The sequence below is a fragment of the Pteronotus mesoamericanus genome, unplaced genomic scaffold (genome assembly GCF_021234165.1).
Source record: "Pteronotus mesoamericanus isolate MK-2021 breed Mesoamerican mustached bat unplaced genomic scaffold, CSHL_Meso_final contig_52, whole genome shotgun sequence".
Taxonomy (NCBI): domain Eukaryota; kingdom Metazoa; phylum Chordata; class Mammalia; order Chiroptera; family Mormoopidae; genus Pteronotus; species Pteronotus mesoamericanus.
In genome coordinates, this window is record NW_026555189.1 from 18,979,137 (window position 1) to 18,999,210 (window position 20,074).

Below are 20,074 nucleotides of genomic sequence, written 5' to 3' on the forward strand. Positions count from 1 at the left end.
CCTTTAAAGGTGACTAATTCCCTTTCACGCACACCTGCAATAATTCGACAAACACAGATTTGTCATTAGAAACCACGGGTTATTTTGTGCTTTCTAAACCAGGACGTTTTTAGACGTGATCGCTAAACTCACTTAATCCTCCCAAGTGCCCGCACGAGGCAGGAACGAGCCAGAAATGTTATCTTCACGGCTGGGATAGGGAACATTCAGCAAGGTGAGATGATTTGCACTTGGTGTAACATCCGACTGAAGGTCTAGGGTCGGCCACCGTGTTACTGGCTTGAGGACGTAAGCAAATTACTTCACCTACATCAGCCTACCTTTTCCCATCTTTCAAAATGCTATACTAGCCGCTACCGCTTCCGCGCAACCCGTCGTGATTAAATTGGCAGTGTCGTCACCCTTTTCTGGGACCACGTGGCCCCAGCGGTGCAGACTCGCCGGCTGGCCGACCACTCGCTCCAGCCGCCAGGGTCCGCTGTGACGCGGATCGGGCCTGGCTGCTCTAGCCTCACCCGGGGAAGTCGCTGTCCTTACCTTCAGCAGGAGCCCGCGCCTCGGAGTCTGCGCCCGCCGGCTCTCCGCTCTGTCTGCAGCCACCCACTGCCTGCTTGCCGCCCACCATGGCCCTGCTGCACTCCAGCCGCGTCCTATCCGGGGTCGCCGCCGCCTTCCACCCAGGCCTCGCGGCCGTGGCTTCTGCCAGAGCCAGGTAAGCAGGGGAGTGGGAACCGGGAAGATGGGCCTGTCCCCGGAGCTACGGACACCGCCAAAATACACACACACACACACACACACACACTCACTCACTCACTCACTCACTCACAGTTGCACACACTTTCTCGGATTGAGCGGCCGCGCCTCACAATGACCCCCAGTGTCCTACATCTCCCCCTCCCCTGTCCCCAAGACCTCGGGAGAGCGTGCCAACGCGCTCCCCCAGGGTAGGAAGTATGGCCCTCTCCGGCACCCGGACTTCCATTCAAGGTGGGGGTCACGGTGAAGGGGGGGCGTTAGGGGCTCAGAGAGAGCCCGCAGCTGCGGCGCCGGGCAGACGTCGCTTCCATTGGCTGCGGGGCCAGGGATGCCTCGCTCCCGTTGGCTGCAGCGCGTCTCGAGGGGTGGGGGGTGGACCGCGTGCGCCACGTGAGTGCCCTTGACAGGCTACCCTGGGGGGCTGCGGAGCTCACCTGTCGTGGCCCCCCTGGGGCCTGACCGGGCTTGGCTGGCCGTCGGCTAGCGGCCATTAGTGTGCCCGGGAGAAGGAAGCGCGTGGGGAGAAGGTACCAGCGTGGGACTCTGGCATTGAGGCCCGGCTATCCTTCCTGCATCTCGTGACCTTGGCGCACGGCATCTTCCCGCCAGGGTTACCGCCTGAGTCACCAGTGATTCCGCCCCTCCAACTCTGCCGTTCGGCCTTTGGATAAAGGAGAGTTGGAGTGCAGCGCACCTAGGCTCTAGGAAAGTGGCTGTTCTTCTCTCCATCTCACTCTAATCTTTCACTTAGTAAATATTTAATCACCCGAGTCTCACAGAGGCAGGCACTGGACCAGATGCTGGTGATAGGCACGGCTGAGAAAGGTGTCACTCAGACAGCTGCAAATATATTATTTTAAACTGTGTGAAAAGTGTTGGCAAAGGAAAAAGTACGGCATATTACACTAATTAATTCCTTTTTAGTAGAGACCTGAGCCAGGCAATTTAATTCACTCAAGAAGCTGATTGGGGACAGTGTCTTAAATGCTCCCTAATCAGGAACCAAGTCTCCACAACCAGATATTAACTCCAAGGAGCAAAGCCTTTATTTCTTTTCCATGCCTTGGCTTTTTGTTTGAATGTTTGTATGATACCTTCAAGCCCGCTGAACAATTTGACCTTTACAAAGCCCTGCATTCTTGGCAGTATTTTTCCCAGGCCTTTACACTTTAACTCCTTGATTTGGTTTCTTCTTGGCTCAGTATCAAGCTGTGCTCTTTAAGTCAGCCTACCTACTGGACCAGAATTTGGGAGGGGTTATTATTAATGCAGCAAATGTGGAGAACAGAAAAGAGTGCCTAAAATTGTGGGCAAGAGAACGTTAGTTTCACCATTGTAGTCATAGTAAAATGATCCATTATACATTTTGGCTGGGTGATCTACAGCTCTACTTATAGTACTTGCTGAAAATCCCTATGGGTGTGACCTTTTAGTCATGCTTTCGGTTTGGGGGACTGACTTCTTCTTTTCTTTTTCCCATTAGAATGTGAATTTCATGAAAGCAGAGACCAGACCTACTTGGTTCATTGTTATATTTTGGCAGTTAAAACAGTGCCATTTTACTACTGTATCTTACATCATAGTCTGAACTCGGGGGAACTGCAGTTGCAAAATGTGTACAAAAAATAGTCTTAGCCTCGGCTGGGTGCTCAGTTAAATCGTGGTGGCAGTAAGCCAAGGTTGCGGGTTTGATCACAGGTGAGGGCATGGCCAAGAATTAATCAATGAATGCATGGGTGGAACAACAAATCGATGTTTTACACTCTCTTTTCCTTCCTCTCTCACTCTACAACCAATGAATTTTAAAGAAGAAGAAAAAGGAAATCTTACCTTTAAAAAAATATATAGTCTTAAAATATTTGAGCACCTGCAGTTGAGGTACTATTCAGATTTAAACAATGACACGTGATAAGGTGCTAGAACCAGATGCCATATCTGGCTATGATTGTTAGGTGTTCAAAAAACAAGGAAGAAAGAACCCTCACTCCCACCACTGTAGAAGTGTTCTTTACCTAAAAAAGCCAGATGTTAAAAGTGCAAAACATTTAAAATAACTCACTGAAGTTTCTTTTTTAAAAAATAAAAAAGTTTATTTTTTTATAAATACAATAAAGGGCTAATAAAGCCCTGGCAGTTGGTATTCTGACAAACTGAGGGTTTATCCTATGAAATACTTAATGTTCATACTTAGGTCATTTAAATGGAAATCTCTTAAGTTCAAGTGTTCTGTTTCACTGCATTTAGAAAACAGCAATAAACGTTTAGCCTTTTCTTGTTGACCTGTTCTATAAAAGCATAGTAACATTAAACCAGACATAGTCATAGATCAATGAAGAAAGAAAATATGATGCTCTATTTTGATTTATAATGACCTGTTCTTAATTAATTCTGATTATTTAATTTTTAGTGAATTAACTGAAAGAGTTTCATGAGACTATTTAGAAAGTCACTGTGCATTAGTGGTACAATGAGCAGCAATGAGAACATCAAAATTGGAGGGTGGTTTTTCTTTTTTCAGTTAGAGTTGACATTCAGTATTATCTTAGTTTAGCCCTGGCTGGTATGGCTCAGTGGACTGAGCACGAGTCTGCGAACCGAGGCGTCACTGGTTCAATTCCCAGGCAGGGGACATGACTGGGATGCTGGCCAGGTCCCTCACTGGGGGTGTGCCAGAGGCAACCGATCGATATTTCTCTCCCCCCGCCGTCCCCTCTCTCTCTAAAAATAAGTAAGTAAATCTTTTCCAAAAAAATGCTAGTTTCAAGTGTACCACATAGTGGTTAGACATTGGTATAACTAACAAAGTGATTCCCCCCGCCATAAGTCTAGTACCTGCCTGACACCATAAACAGTCATTGCAATATAATATTGACTTATGTTCCCTCTGCTGTACTTTATTTGACATCCCCGCTACTCAAAAATGTAGAGTTGTGTTTGCTGTTTTTAGCTCTGTGGTCATGAGCAAGTTAATTAACTTCTCTTATGATAAAATAAGAATGTGAGGGAAAGTACTAGTTAGGCCCCCAGGGAAACTGCAAGGCATTTGAATTGAAAATACTTATCTGAATACATTGTACCTAACGTCTTTTGTTGGTCAGTGTTGCTCAGTGGCGGAGGCTTTGAGTTTATGTCCAAAGTCCATTGAAAGGAATCACTCTGTAGGCCACTGGTTGTCCACATGAACTTTGTCCTTAGAGCCAGGTTGTTTTTATCTAGTACTATCTCTTTGAGGACTTTATTTTTAGAGAGATGGGAAAGGAGAAAGAGAAACACAGACATGTGAGGGAATACATCGACCAGTTGCCTCTTGCACAGCGCCAACCGGGGACCTAGCCTACAACCCAGGCATGTGCCCTGACTGGGAATCGAACTGGCAACCCATTGGTTTGCAGGACGGCACTCAATCCACTGAGCCACACCAGCCAGGGCTCTCGTAGTATCTCTTTAAAAACATTAGAATCCTTACAGTGTGGCAGAGTCTTTACCCTTTTATGGAATGGAATAATGAAGGGCATGCCGGACCTGAACGAGATTACTGATGTAGAACTAATCCAGCTGCATATCCCTGCTCCCATATTGAGAATTTTGAGATTCAGTATTTTCAAGCTGCTTTTAGAATTCTTCTTAAAAGATACTGCTCTCCATTATATCCCTGCCAGAAGACTCAAGGCTGTTTCTGAGAGAATTTCTACGCCAGATAAACTTTTTGAAGAACGTGACAAATAAGTGTTCTTCCCAGCATTTTAACAAGGATGCCTTCTGTCCTTGTGGTTCGGGTCAGCGCCTGTGTCATCACTGATTGACAACCTTGGAGACAGAGCCATCTTTTCAAAACTGAGAATTGCTTACTAGAAGCTTTCTATCATAGGTCCCTGACATTCAGAGTTTTCCTTTTACTCATCAGCTAACGACAGTGATGTCGATAGGCAGGTGGCTCCGTGTTTTCAGGGTCCGAACTTTGGGTAGGAAATAACGAAAGCTTTCTTCAGGCCCAGTTCCGAAGTTGCTTCTGAGGTATCTGTTTCTTACTGTTGCTGAGATACTGGAAGAACCAGGAAGTCCAGAACAATGAAAAAAGGAGAAGGGCTCTGAGTTCTGGCAGTAGAACTATTGAGGAGGAAGAATGATAATATCTCCCGAAACTCTAGAAAAAACTAAGTAGTAATAATTGAAAAACAGGAAAGACCTGTATTTGGTCATAAAGACTTACGACCATGTGCTCCTTGAATTCTCTCCATGCTTGCCTCACCAGGCCTCATGCTAGTGGCACAGTGGTTATAAGTAAGAGTGTAGCCCTGGCTGGTGTGGCTCAGTGGATGGAGTGCCAGCCTGCGAAGCATAAGGGTCACCAGTTCGATTCCCAGTCCGGGCACAAGCCTGGGCTGCAGGCCAGGTCCCTGGTGGGGGGCACCTGAGAGCCAACCACACACTGATGTTTCTCTCTCTCTCTCTCTCTCTCTCTCTCTCTCTCTCCCCCCCCGCCTCTCCCTCTCCTTCCCTCTCCCTCCCCCTCTCTCTAAAAATAAATAAATAAATTTTTAAAAATAAATACGAGCGTAGTGTGATCATTTACAGACCGGCTCTAAAAATACAAGTATATTCATGTCATTCCCCCTACCTGATCACCAACACCTACCCACCCCCGTCCCCACAAAAAGTAAGAACTCTACATATTTTCACTATATCTGAGGTTGGGCCAAGGAAATTATTTTGAACAAGCTCTGCAAATGATGTCCGTAGCAAGTTTAGGACCAGGATCAAAACCCAAGCCCCTTGGCGTGGATGGGGGCAGGGCGTGAGTTGTCGCATTATCCTCTTACACTGTCCCTTGCTTGCTTCTCTAGTTTCATCTTTTACCACTCTCAGCTTCTCACTGCCAAATTGCTTGAAATGTTCTTTGCCCGGAATCCACGTCAGGTTTGGACTGCTTTGCAAGCCTGCGCATGCATCCTGCCCTCCCCAAGGTGATTCTGAGAGGTGCCTCCTCCTGCTTCTTGCAGGATGTGTGTGGAAACTATGGTTCTTCTCCACCCTTCTGGGAGGTGCTCGGAAGCCTTACGCATTACTGAATTATGGTGCCTATTGCTTTGCCATGTTCACAGTAAACATGCAACCATTTGTTGACATGGATCTGTGGCAGATCCGAGATGTCTCTGGCCATGGAAATCTTGCTTCTGTAACTGATGTCTTATATTTCCCGTTTCAGCTCCTGGTGGGCCCATGTGGAGATGGGCCCCCCAGATCCCATCCTGGGGGTCACAGAAGCCTTCAAAAGAGACACCAACAGCAAAAAGATGAACCTGGGAGTTGGTGCCTACCGGGACGATAATGGAAAGCCGTACGTGCTCCCTAGCATCCGGAAGGTGAGTGTGCCGTCTGCCTCCCGCCCGCTGGGATGAAGAAACGGGAGGGAGCTCCCGGAGAGCGGCAGAAAGGCTGCTGGACCAGGGGTCAAGAGACCGCGCTTCAGGTTCTGGGCTGTGGTCTCCGTGGCTGTAAAAGTGAGCAGCTGGAACTACGCAGTCTTTTCCAAGATTGAACTTCTGTGATTACCCGTAAAAGAGGCATAATGTCATGTTTAATTCTGAGGATGCACAAAAGGACCAAGAATTTCAACATTGTCTCTCAGTGATAGGAATAGGTCTTTGTGGATGAGGGTTACTCTTGTTATTTTCCATTTCTCTCATTTAATTGCCTCAATAAAGCCCACCTTTCTACAGAGACACACTCTGTCCTTTCTTCCTATCACACGATAGAATCGTTTTCTTTATTTCTGTAATGTGTGTATTAGTAGTCTTTCTGTTGGTTATTATAATTTAATCCCCTAAGAACAACTTTTTTAAAGAAAATATGTTTTCCTGTGCATCTCTACCAGGCTTCATACTGGTGGCACGGTGAAATACAATGAACTATGAATGTGCTGCTTTGCCACTTCCAAAGTGGGGCGGTGGCATGTCTGCCATTCCTCCATCCTGCAGAGCTAGGCACCGTAGATGGCAGCTACGGAATACTTTGGGCTAGGAGTGAAGCATTCTCATCCTCTGAACTACACGCCGGGCAGCAGACCGGCTCAGGGCCTCGTGAGCCACTGCAGTAGCAGAGCGTGGGCTGGATGAACCACCAAAAGGAGCAGTTTCTGAGTATTTGATAGGAGTGCACATTAGGTGTCGTCTCTACAAGTCTCTGAGTAGCAAAAAGGACTCAAGAAACAGAGTTTGCTTTTGGTCTCAATAAATCAGTTTAAAGGATTCAGCACGTATTAGCTATTGTTGTAAGCTAGAACACCACCACACACTTTTGCACATTTGCTCATCAGCTCTTCCCCTCAGTCATAAGAGGTATGGAAGCCATTATTCCCACATTCAACAGGTGAGGAAGCTGAGACTCAGAAAGGTTAATAATTTGCCCAGGATCAACAGAGCTGGTAAGGGACAGCCAAGCCTGTGACTCCAAAGCATGAAGGCCTGTGTCTATTGCTGTTCATTTAACACTTTGAAGTTCTTAGGCTGGCATATACTTTTAAATACTTGCTTTTTATGTATTTAGATTGGCTTTTGTTATCGTGTGTCTGTTTTAAGTGTTGCTCTTAGACCTCGTTCTTGTGCATTCCCAGAACGTCGTTTTACATTACATAGTAAACAAGAGACACTACACCCGTGTTTCCTCTTGTCTAGGCAGAGGCCCAGATTGCTGCAAAAAACCTGGACAAAGAGTACCTGCCCATCGGGGGGCTGGCCGAGTTCTGTAAGGCCTCCGCAGAGCTGGCTCTGGGCGAGAACAGCGAAGTCCTGAAAAGCGGCCGGGTAAGCCGAGCAGGCGCTGGCATCCTCCAGCGTCTGTTTTTAAATTTAATAACTTCAACGAATTTGACATAATTTAAACAATTTAAAACAAAAGAAAAGATATACCACTTTGTGTGCGGTGATTGTTTTGAGGTGGCCACACACTTGCCAATATCTCTTCTTTAGATAGTAAATTGGTGCTCATTAAAGATTTACTACAACAGCAATTCCAAAAAGGTAGTAGTAGTAATTTGATAGATTTGACGCCGCTTTTCTGTTAGTCTTTACATGCTTATGTCCACTTTATATTAAATAGGCTTTAGAAACTCCAAACGATGCCTAGTTTTAGGCCCACCTCAACGTCCTAAGCTTCCAGCTTAGCTGGAGGAAGAGGCAGGAAACAAGCCACAGGGAGCCTGTTGTGGCTGCGCCCGCCGGGCACCCCACTGCTGCTCCCTCACAGCCAGTCTGGCCGTGGGAGGAGAGCGGAGCATGCTCCCTTCCTGCCGCATCCCTCCTCTCTCAGATGTCCAGAGAGTTTTGCTGCAGCCACGCGTGTCTCTTAGTTGTCTCCTCCTTCCAGCTCCCGGGGGGCGGGGGGGCCTTCTTGTGGGAAAGAGATGGCCCTAAAGGTCACTGAACATAAGCTCTTTGCACACAGCTTCCTATATGCACCTGCAGAGCGTATGCAGACCCACACTTGTAGGAGAAGATGAGCATCATGCAGGTGCAATGCAGCCGGGCCACCAAACAGCCGGCCGGACATAGTTTACTTTCTTTTGAAACAAATTTTAATGACTACATTTGTGTGTTTGTGTTTTTCTTTTCCTGTGTAAGTCTGGGGAAAACACAAAGTAACAAACCCAAGCCAACATTCCTTTCCTCCCCACCCCTCCATGGCCAGAATAAATACATTTTATTTACAAGACTGGTCTAAGTCCACAGGCACAGGTTCATTTGTTGACTCAGAAAAGCGCACGGCCTTGACCCCGTGGTGATGCAGCAACGGTCATAAGTCATGGACAAAATATGGTTTGCTTGATGTCTGTGCAGCCAGCCACCTGTTAACCCCTCATGGAAACATCTGTATTTTTCTGTGATTTTTGCGTAGTCTGCGTACACCTAGTCATTTGTTACTAAATGTGAGACTGACCTATCTTAAAATAATATCAGCATGTCTTTTATAAATTGCTGTGCCTTTGTGAATCACTAGTATTATCAGATCCACAGTCAGGTTTTTATTTCTATCATGCCAAAGTTTTCGTGCTTTGCTTTTTAAAGAGTTTGTTAGTTGGGTTCTTCCCATTTAATCCAGTGTCCGCCAGTCCAGAAAATAGGCTTATGTTTTGTAGAGCCTTGTTTTTTATGGTGCCTTTTAAAAAAAAATCTCTGTTACCCAAAAGATAAATATTTCAGATTATGAAATCTCATAAAAGGAGCCTCATCTTAGACAACCTTTAACATGTAGTAACGTTATTCTGATGTCCTTATTGGCTTGCTTTTCAAGGAACTGTGATGTTCAGAGAGTCATTTGATTTTGTAATTCTACAATAATAGTTAACGTAGTGAGACTGCTCCTGGTGTCTTCCTTCTCTGCATAAACCACTCCTTTTTCATTGGAGAGGTGGAGAATTAGCCGTAAGGAATTACCTTTTGCAGCAGCAAAGGTGTTAGAAACGGAAGAGAGGCTTCTTTTGGCAACCAACAAGGACAGTCGAGTCATTCTGTCGCTTAGCAAATGGGAAAGTGAAAGAGTACTGTTCTCTCATTTCCAATACTCATTGGGAACGCGGTCGCCAGCCTCTCTGTTGCCAGGAGAGTGTTGCACCTCACTGACCGTGGGTGTCTCTCCTTCAGTATGTCACCGTGCAGACCATTTCTGGAACCGGGGCCTTAAGGATCGGAGCCAGTTTTCTGGTGAGTCTGAAATGCCTTCAGCAAAGAGCTGCAAGGCAGCCTGGAGGGTGAGGGTGAGGGTGCGGGGCTTCCTGGTGCATGTGTCGCTGACCCAGAAGTAGGTTTCCTCCCTCTACGAAGTGGGAGGCTTTCCTGTTCCCTGATAAGTGGACTCAGGGGGCTAAAAATGAAAGTATTTAGGAGAAGTTACAAAGAAGATAGTGTTATAATTAAAGCAGATAATATAATATAATTTATTGAGCACATACTGTCACTAGGAGCTTTTATATTTAACTCGTTTCATCTTTATGAAGGAGGTTCAGCTCACACCGTTTACAGATGAAGAGAGAGAGGCGCAGACGGGCCCTTGGCAGTGCGGCCACGTAACTCTCGGAGCCTGGATTTCAGGCCGGGTGGTCTCGCTGTCGAGGCAGGACTGCCTCTTAGGAAAGGAAGCTGAGTTTCAGGAGAGATGTCTTTTCAGTAAAATATACCAACTTTTTTTGGCCTCTCTTTTCATTGTTTCTTTTCATTCCCTTTCCTCCCATCTCTCAGCAAAGATTTTTCAAGTTCAGCCGGGATGTCTTTCTGCCCAAACCGTCCTGGGGGAATCACACGCCCATCTTCAGGGACGCGGGCATGCAGTTACAGGGCTACCGATACTACGACCCCAAGACGTGCGGCTTTGACTTCACAGGCGCCATGGAGGACATTTCAGTAAGTGGCTTCCTGGGCAGGAGGGGTGAAAGAGCCAGGAATACACCCCCTCGCGGCGACTTGACTGACTGGCCTCTGGGCCAGGTCTCAATCCCTGACTTAAAATAAGGGGATGAGCCGACTCCCAGACCTCAGGTTGTTTTTGTTACTTACTGAGTAATAACGACCCCATGGCATTTCAGGTAAATTGTATTCTTTGGAAGTTGCAAAGCAGTCTCTTGGTTGTCTTTTCAGAAAATGCCACAGCAGAGCGTGCTCCTCCTGCATGCCTGCGCCCACAATCCCACGGGAGTGGACCCTCGCCCCGAGCAGTGGAAGGAGATAGCCGCGGTGGTCAAGGTGAGGGGCAGGACCAGCTGGTGACCGTTCTGTGCGGAGTGACTAGCCTCAGGTGCCCAACCTGGCATCCTAACAGTGACGGTGCATTACCTCGAGCCCACGTGCACTTTCCGCGGACTATTCCCGGCCGGGAAAGCGCTCCGCATTTGCATGCATGGCAGCTCTGTAATGAATGATGCGTGCGCAGGGTGGAAAAGGTGTTTGTCCCTCAGCCTGGATCTAGGGAGTTCTGATGAAACATGCCATTGGCTGTCCGGGTCGGTGGTTACTTGTCCACCCATTACCCGCTTTTTCTCATTCCCTCCTGTCCTTCCCACTTTCCTTGGAATTGCCATTGTCATTCACGGGGCCAGCTGGCAGAAAAGGCACACGTCAGAATCTAGGGACGAAGACATTCCTGAGCCCCCGCTTCCACTCCTCTTGGTTTCCCTTCCTTTACGTTCTGTTCAACCTCAGCTGCAAACAAAACGAGACAGAAGCAGCATTCAGAGAACACTGCCAGAATGAGACGGCTCCCGCGCGGCCGTCCCACGAGCCTGAGTAGAAGATGAGTCTGTCAGAGCGACATTGGTCCCAGGGAAGGCTGGTGCTGCTCCTGCGTTGACCAGACCCGAATAATTACCCAGACCACCGGGCCACTGCGGGCCTGAGGAGAGCCTCCTGTTTGACTGAGGAGCCTTCTGGGAAGACTGAGATTAAGAGTCTCCTTAATGTCTTTTTTTTTTTTTTAATCCTCACCCAAGAACGTGCTTATTAATTTTTGAGAGAGGGAAGGGAGCGGGAGAGAGAGGGAGCGAAATGTCAACGCGAGAGAGAAACACCAGTAGATCGCCTCTCACACACACCCCGAGTGGGAACCAAACCCTCAATCCAGGCATGTTCCCTGACCAGGAATCAAACCCACAACCCTTTGGCTAACAGGACAGCAGTCCAACCAACTGAGCCAAGGCTTAATGTCTTCTTGAGGGATCATACCAACCAAAGTAAAAAAAATATGTTAATACCTCAGCTCTTGGGAAACGTAAACATTACCAGACTGCCATCTGAGGAGAAAACTGTCGGCTCTGTTGTGTGAGGCAGGCCTGGTCCCAGTAAGCACAGGGGGCCATCTGGCATCTGGGGAAGGGCTACCTGAAGCGTTGATCTTCTCCCTTCCTTCCCAGAAAAACAATCTCTTCGCGTTCTTCGACATGGCCTACCAAGGCTTTGCCAGTGGCGATGGTAACAAGGATGCCTGGGCTGTCCGCTACTTCATCGAACAGGGCATTAATGTTTGCCTCTGCCAGTCCTATGCCAAGAACATGGGCTTATACGGTAAAGTCAAGGGCCCGGTGGGTGGTGTGTGTTCCGATCGCGGAGGGGTGGAGGGGAGGCCACGCAGGTGTGGAGTTTGGCGGGGGTGGTGTGTGTGCTGTCGCGCTGCACGGTGGCACGCCACAGGGAGCGCGGCGCTCCCTGAAACCTGAGGGAAGCCGGCCGGGGCCAGCTGAGGGGGGAGCAGGGCTCTGAAACCCACAGAGCCCGTCCCGGGGTCCTCACGGATGAGGGGGATGAAACACAAAACATCGCAAACACTTCTCTGTTTGCCAGGAGAGCCGATGGGGGCACTTCCCTCTCACTGGACCAGGCCGTGGCGCATCCCCCTAGTGGGGAAGGGCCTGTCACCCTTTGTTCCAAGGCTTTTATTGAAAATCTTACCAGTGGGCTAGGTAACAGGAATGCATACGTTATCTCATTATATTAGTATATTAAGGTTCACAGACAATAGATACCTTTAAGAAAACAAGTGAAAGGGATTCGCTGATATACAGGGGTCCAAGAGGAGATTAGAATCAACAATAGAGCCTATAGATAAGGGGGAAGTCGACTTAAAGGCACCTTGAAGATACAGGGTAAAAAATGTAAATAAAGTAAATGTCTCAACAGTACCAGGTAAGGGGTGTAAACGAAGGTCCTTTGCAGCCTGAACGGATCAGAGATTTGAGGGAGGAACAGAGCGCACTCCAAAGAATTTCCCTCTAGGCCTGATTACCCTGGGGCCCACCAGATCTGATTTAGGCTGCATTGTTCAAAGCCTGGTGGGAGGTGGGGGGGTACCACCAAGAGAGAAGGAGACTGCTTCTTGGCTGCAATGAGGACTCTGGCCGTGCCCAAGCCAAGCCGAGAGGTGCAGGGGCCTTTTTGCCCCTTCTCTGTGTCCCCCAATCTCTTATCTGCTGTCTTTATTGGTCAGTGCCTGTCTTAGGTTGCCCCTCCCCCAAAGGGTCTTGCCAGTCCTTGGCAGGGACCATCTCGAGGCAAAGCAGAGAGGGAGGGGCGCAGCCCCTGCCAGAGGCGGACCGGCCAAATCCCCTCAGGAGCCTGTTCCTCCGAGGCCTCCTGATTATTTCCAGCCTGTTGGCAGGGTTATAGCTTCTGAAACCAGGCCAGGCGTTTCCTGACAGTGTATGTTGTCCTTGTCCCTCTTTACCTGGAGAGGAAAGACAGGTAAAATGGATTCTACCAATCTTCGCCACATCGTCTTTTGCGTCCCTGAATTCCTCCCGCAAAGAAAACTGATTACTGCTTCTCTAAACAATAAGTGACCGCTCCGTGAGCCAAGAAGATGGGTACAATAAAAAGAAACCTTTGAACACTCTTGAGTACCCAAACTTTCTGTTGTACCTAGATTTGCCATCCTGGTTGTGAAGAACTTTTTATGTATAACCAGGGGTTATTTCTGTGGTGTTTCTAGTAGAAACAGCTAATGTGTAACAAATTTAATCATGATTTGCTTTAGCCTGTTAGATTGAACTAGAAAACAAGACCCATTTTGTCTTTTCAGGTGAGCGTGTGGGAGCCTTCACGGTGATCTGCAAAGATGCTGATGAAGCCAAGAAGGTGGAGTCACAGTTGAAGATCTTGATTCGTCCCATGTATTCCAACCCTCCCATCAATGGAGCCCGGATTGCATCCACCGTTCTCAACAGCCCTGATCTGCGTAAACAATGGTAAAGGCCCATGGCTCGCTTCCCCCGGTCCCCTCCGCGCCGCGTGCCCATCCACCCTCAAAGCTTGTTTATAACTGGCCACTAGTGCCATTCGGCATCACACAGCTTCCATAAGCGGAAGGGAAGAAGGGAGAAGTACATTTTGTTAGCACTTTCAAATAAATACATATATCTTTCCCTACAAGAGACAAACATAGTTCAGAGGTGGGAGTTTGTTTTATTCCATTGTTTCCAGGTTAAATGAAATCTGCCTTCTCCTAAGTTTAAGTTCATACTGAGTACCTTACATGGGAAAACTTTCTTTAGAACATTGCATTTTTTGTTTTTATTTTAAGAATAGTTAGCATTGAATTCGTATTTCTGTATCTTTTGGGTTTTTCCTCTGTACCATCTGAGTCTCTTGACACCTGAGCTCTAAGTTAGTGTTACTCAGTCTTTTTACCCACAAGCCACGTAACATGTATTCTACATGATGATCCTGAACACCCATTACCTGTATATGTGTGTATGTAACTGGAACAGCTTCAGTACTTAGGCATGTGCTATACACCAATGTTTTTTAAATGCCAACTGCCTCCAACTACTAGAATGTGTTGCCTGCTAATGGGTCATCACACACTTTTAAAAAACATTTGCTCTGGATCAGAGGTTGGCAAACTGTCCTGCAGGTCAAATCCAGTCTGCCCCTATTTTGGCAAATGTTTCATTAGCACCCAACCACAGTTATTTCTTGATGAATTGTATTTGGCTGTTTTCATGCTCTAACAGCCGAGTTCAGTAGTTGTCACAGAGTATATGGCCCATAAGACCTAATACATTTACAGTCTGGCCCCTTATAAGAGTTTGCTAACCCCTGCTTTATCTAATTTAGAGTTAATAAAAAGCCAAGCCGCCCACGGATGCATGATGTTGTGCAAGAATGTATCCTGCGGAGCTGGTTCGCCAAGCGGGTAGATAGACCTCCGAGCCCCGTCATGGGTAGGAGAGCTAAGCCTGCAGGGCGCTTCACCTGCAGCTCACCTAGCCATCATGCGGCAGCTATTTTTCTACCTTAAAATAATCCTATGAACATTGAAGTAAACGGAGTCTTATTCGAGAGTTTCTTTTCTGCACAATATGTCTATGCTAGGCTGACCAAAAAATCAAGTACTGTACTTCTAAATTACAGATTTTTTTTTCCATTATAAAATTCATGTAAAGTACATCTCAGAAATTTTGGGGAAGGGAAAAATTAACCATAATTCCAGTCACTATAACTCAGCTTTTTTTTTTCTTTGCCTATTATCATCCATAGTTTTAACATGCCATATATCATACTGCTATATATGTATGTGTAGGGTTGGTTTTGTTTTTGTTACTTAGCTTTTTTTCTTTTTTTGCTTAATAGTTGTTTTGTTGGGTTTTTTTTTTTTTTAATATTTCCACATTCCCAGGTGGTCAAGGTTTGGTTTTTTTAATGTGTGCATTTCAACACACATTCGAAGCCTGTGGCGTACAAGGATGACGAGAGGACTGTGCCAGGTGCCTAAGAGACCTCCACTCTTGGGGAGGTATAAGCTAGTGAGAGAGACCCACATAGGCATTGATGTGAGACAGAAGAGACTACGTGCTGACTCAAGGAAGAGCCGTTGATCCCAGGGGGGAACTAGGGAGTGTGTTGCGAAGATGGCAGTGTTTGAGCTGTGCTTTGAAGAGAGGTCTCTGTTTCCCCAAAGGCGATGAAGGGGAGGAGAAAAGCTGGACAGAGAGATGTGCGGTGAGGAAAGGCACGGGTGTGCGGTATGCAGGGTGTGCTCCCGAAGTCCCGAGTGGTTTCTGTGGCAAAAGCAGAAGGGCGGGGGCGGGTGGGTGAGCAGATCGTGAAGCGCCCTGGCTGCTACAGTGAGAAGTCAGAACTTCATGACAGGAGCACAGGGCGGGTTGCTAAGGCCCCCGCGGATCTAGCCGTGGTCATCCACGCAGTGCCTTTAGGGCCCAGACCTCGAAGTGAATGCAGAGCTGGGTGGATGGGACTCTTATCCCTGGAGGGACCAGGGGCTCCAGCTCCAGCCAGTAATCGCGCTGCTGATGCCGTTTTTGCAGACAGACCACAAAGCCACGTTCTTAGAGGCACGTGCCCAATTTTAAAATGTTTTACCGCATCAAGTGAAACATGGCTAAGACTCTTAATTTGACCTTAATTGGCAGCTTGTAACCTCCGTTTTAACTGTCACATGGATGACGTCATTGTAGAGAGATGGTTTGGAAACTGAACATGTTAGAACAGGGAGACAACTGTAAATGTTTTACAGTCATCTCGTCGATGAGAACGGACAGGAATTGCCCATGAGCCCACCATAGGAACTGGATGGAAGGGTGGATTCCGAAGGAAAGGAAAGGTGTTTCCAGAACCAAGCCAGCTGTGTCCAGTCACAGGCCTGCCTTCCCAGCCGGTTCCTTAGAGAAAGTTAACCCTCTCTTCTCCGGGCTATCTTGGCACAGCTCTATTCTGTTCATTCTCACCTTGTCCAGCCTTGTTCCGTAGTTGCTTGTTTACAGGTTGCTTCCAGCCTCCATCGCAAGCTTTCAAAAGCAAAAACCATGTCTCAGTCCTCCCTCCTCCCTGTCCCGTCAGCACCTAGCATGGAGCGTGGCCCGTGGTGGGTTCCCTGTGCACTGTCTTCATTGTAAAGGCAGGGATGTTGATTCCATCCATGTTAAAAATGGGCCATAGTTTACATAGCTTTTGTTCCCCACATAGAAGGTGGAGGGCCTTAGCCTTCACAAGTTTTAGCATGATTCATTCATTCATTTTTTTCCTAGTAGGTCAATCATGTTAACAAATTTGGTGGTCTAATCAAAATAGTGTTCTGACATAACACAAAACACTAAAAATAGTTTTCGTCCTGGACCAGCATGTGACTCGGGGAGTCACAGCTCCTGAGCCTCGTCATGGGCAGGAAAGCTAAGGGACACGCTGGGGGCAGACTCGAGGAAGGGAAAATGCTGTGCGCTGTGGCGTGTCTGTCAGGGCGTGGCCGGAATCGAGCTGCATCCTGGGCTCTTTACAGGTTGCAAGAAGTGAAGGGCATGGCCGACCGCATCATTAGCATGCGGACCCAGCTGGTCTCCAACCTCAAGAAGGAGGGATCCTCCCACAACTGGCAGCACATCACCGACCAGATTGGCATGTTCTGTTTCACGGGACTGAAGCCCGAACAGGTGAGTGGGCTCCGGCTTCCCTGTGGCAGACCAGTGAGGCAGTCCTTGCAAACCCAGATTCCTCCTAGGCCACCTGCCTGTTCAGGGTTCCCTAAAAACAGTCATATTGGAGGCTTTTTTACATAAAGGAAGCATGTAGCATTCACTCGGTTTCAGCTTTTATTGGTGCCTTGCCTGTCTGTATTCTCCATGAGGCTGCAAACGTCCAAAGGGCAGAACTTGTTTTGATTGCATCTGGGACCACTGCTGCTTCTCTGTGGAGAGAACGGAGCGAGCACAGCCTGGCGTTAGGAAGAGAAACAGCTCATCTATAGCTGGGTCCTCCATCTGTTTTTTCCTACAAATGCTGGGTCTTAGATTTCTCTTTTTTAACCTGTTTCCACCTCAGAATTCATCACCCTACTTTAAAATAGATTTTTCTCTTCTCTCAATCTAAGCTCACACACCACATTCTGGGAATGGGGGTGAAGTGAGAAGATAGAGCCCCTGTTACTTTACAGCCTTAGCATGAGGCTGCGGTGCCATGCCAGGCCCGGGGACTCCCCGGGAGAGGGCAAGCCCAAGCACTCTTCTCTCTGCAGGTGGAGCGGCTGACCAAGGAGTTCTCCATCTACATGACAAAGGACGGCCGCATCTCGGTGGCAGGGGTCACCTCGGGCAACGTGGGCTATCTTGCCCATGCCATTCACCAGGTCACCAAGTAATTTCTCTGACGAGAGGAAGCAGAGACGACCTTCCCGGCAACCTCTGCTGTTGAGAGATTCACGCGGAGGAAGAGGGAGGGTGGATGGTGGTGAGCAGATCATTTCTTTCAACCACGGACCTGAAAACTCAGTGTTTGAATGCGTTGCTCAGAAAAGAACGTGTAGGGAAACAGGCAGAGGCACCTGTGGCCAGTGCGTGGGACTTTGCAGCTCTGAACCAAACTCTCCCCGATCTTTGTACCTCCAGCTTTTCTGAGAGTTTACATGTACAAGAAAGACGGCCAAAAAAACCTGTCGATCACACCTTTGCAACATTTCTGAAGCTTTAACTGAAGCAGTGTATGGTGTTGATTCAGCATGAACATGCCACTTGTTAGAGGCTTTGTGAGAAGAACTAGTCCTAACAATAATAGTCAGCCCCATGTTTGTCCTCCCGGGATTGAGCAACCTTAACGACAGACCACGTTACAGAAATTATGTTTTGTGGAAACCAGCAAGTCGGCTGCCACTGCAGCGGGAAAATTAAAAGATGCTATTTCCAGTCTTATTTAAGAGAACAGAGAAAGAAGGCTCTCCTTCTTGTAGGTACTTGCAGGCATTTTAATCTTCCCCTCTCCTGTTTTATCATTGCTGTTCTTTTCCTTAGGCACAGAGATCTGTAACTAACCTAGGTTTTCATCCTAGTGCTTGATTGACCATCAGTCCCATCCAGTAGCACTTGCTCATTTGAAGAATGAAGAACATAATTTACCGCTCACCCCATACCCTCACCTTCCTCAGCAAAGAATAGCAGAGAATGGTTAACAGATTATTTCAGCGTCGTCTTCAATGATTGTCTTCTGCCGGGATGGCGCCTCTGCCCTGTCGGACCTCGTACCTCTGCTCGTTGCTGTTGTGTAGCCACTCGTCTCACACGATGAGCCGGGCGATGCAGGCTGAACCAGCCAGAGGATATTCAGGGCTTGGTTTTGACCTTCGTGCGCTGGGTTCTGGCTGCACCCTTTGGAAAGATAACCACCATCTGCTCTAATCATGTAGACTTACCGCAGCCTGGTTTCTCTGTTACAATAAAGTTACTGTAGACCTGACCACTGTCTACGGTGTTACCTTTTTCTTTAATGGGCAGCAAAGGGAGGAGTGGATGTATATCCCGGAAATCCGAAGTCATATGCAGCTGACCGGAAACCAATAGATGTGTTCGCTGTTCCAAACGTAAGCTGAAGCCGCACCTTTGCCTTTGTCTTGCTGCTCAGCTTGTCCAGTCCAAAGATGCCGAAAGTGTAGGTACCATCCATAGGGCCTTGCGGGGACGAGTGGAGACCTCAAAGGGTCTTGCGGATGTAGGCAGGGCGCAGAGGAGATGGAGGGGCGGTGGCAGCTTCAGATGTCAGTAGGAGCCAGCAGGGAATATAAACAGTGAGTGTAAAGAGAGTCATGCCACCTGGATATAAGATGATCCTGTGTGACCAACCCTCATCCTCAGTGATGAGTCATCGGCAAATGACAAGCGCTGTGAGAACAAAAGTCCAGGATTGCAGGTCTTTTTTTTTTTTAAGATTTTATTTTATTTTTTAGGGAAGGGAAGGGAGGGAGAAAGAGGGAAACATCAATGTGTGGGTGCCTCTCACGTGCCCCCTAGTGAGGACCAGGCATGTGCCCTGACTGGGAATCAAACCAGCGACCCTTTGGTTCGCAGGCTGGTGCTCAACCCACTGAGCCACACCAGCCAAGGCTATTTTTCAAATAAAACCCTGATTTTTATGGGAAGTCTGTTGATGCTTCAAAGGTGGCAACTAATTCAATTTTTTAAATGATTTACAAACAATATGTAAACAGTATAGGTCGCCAGCCTGCAACCTCTACCATAAAGCCATATATCCTAACAGCAGACATCTAGCAATGGCACCTGCTTGGCATCAAGGCTATTCGATCCCCCTCTGCTTCAGGCTGGGAGCCACTCACAATGAAACAGGTATTGACCCAACAGACGAGGGAGCAGGAGTCAGGCCAGGAGCACGTCCACAGTGTGTGGAGAGTCGTTGGGAGGCGGCAGCAGGCACGGCTCGCTCACTCCCCCTTCCTCACACCCCGAGGGGCATGGGCACAGCAGGCTTGCTCCTGACCCTGACTCTTCCATGCCCCTGTCGAGAACGGATACGCCAAAGTGGTGGATGGGTGAGTGAGTGAGCTTATCTGAAATGGACTTTGGAAGTCTTTGGAAATGTATCTTAAAAGAAAAAACAGGAAGCATTATTCAGCTGCTCCATAAAGGGCCTGACTGCTGAGGTCAAGAGAAACCACTTTAAGTCCCCCTGTCTGGAACCAAGAGGTGGCAAGCTGGCTGCCAAGACAGCTGGCAAAGGAACCCAACCACCCTGCTGACCCCATTATTTTTAAACACACGTTGCCACCTCGCGGTGAACTAAGTCCCTTTCCTCGCCAAACACAGTCACATGGAGGGTATTTTTCTCAGCAGTTCAAGTGGTTTGTCTTCAACCCTTTCCTAGTTCTCCAGTGTGGGTAGAAGATGGTAATGTTCATCCACCTGAGGGAGGAGGTAGTTTGCCTGCTCGGAAAGAACAGGCGTGCCTTTGTTTTATTCTAATTTAAGGTAGGAGAGTTCCCAAATCTGAATTTTTTTCTTTTTTTAATATTGGTTCCCAGGCCTTACTGGGCATTCTGACTCACT

At 47.8% G+C, this 20,074-nt stretch overlaps 1 protein-coding gene across 1 annotated transcript; it reads left to right on the plus strand.

Annotated features, from left to right (window-relative positions):
• Window positions 1-462: 462 nt before the first annotated feature.
• Window positions 463-18,468, plus strand: GOT2 (glutamic-oxaloacetic transaminase 2). The gene is made up of 10 exons (XM_054579364.1): window positions 463-712; window positions 5,963-6,119; window positions 7,431-7,559; window positions 9,396-9,455; window positions 9,990-10,151; window positions 10,386-10,490; window positions 11,654-11,804; window positions 13,315-13,480; window positions 16,531-16,681; window positions 17,263-18,468. Exons 1-10 carry the CDS (start codon window positions 624-626, stop codon window positions 17,383-17,385), a joined length of 1,293 nt encoding a protein of 430 aa, XP_054435339.1. The 5' UTR covers window positions 463-623; the 3' UTR covers window positions 17,386-18,468.
• The last annotated feature ends 1,606 nt before the right edge of the window (window positions 18,469-20,074 follow it).

What these genes read in the sequence shown, in the direction of transcription:
- GOT2 (XM_054579364.1), top strand. Translation starts at nt 624, where the DNA reads ATGGCCCTGCTGCACTCCAGCCGCGTCCTATCCGGGGTCGCCGCCGCC. An exon ending in TGCTCCCTAGCATCCGGAAG is followed by an intron (nt 6,120 to 7,430) that starts GTGAGTGTGCCG and finishes CCTCTTGTCTAG; the next exon opens with GCAGAGGCCCAGATTGCTGC. An exon ending in CGGGACTGAAGCCCGAACAG is followed by an intron (nt 16,682 to 17,262) that starts GTGAGTGGGCTC and finishes TTCTCTCTGCAG; the next exon opens with GTGGAGCGGCTGACCAAGGA.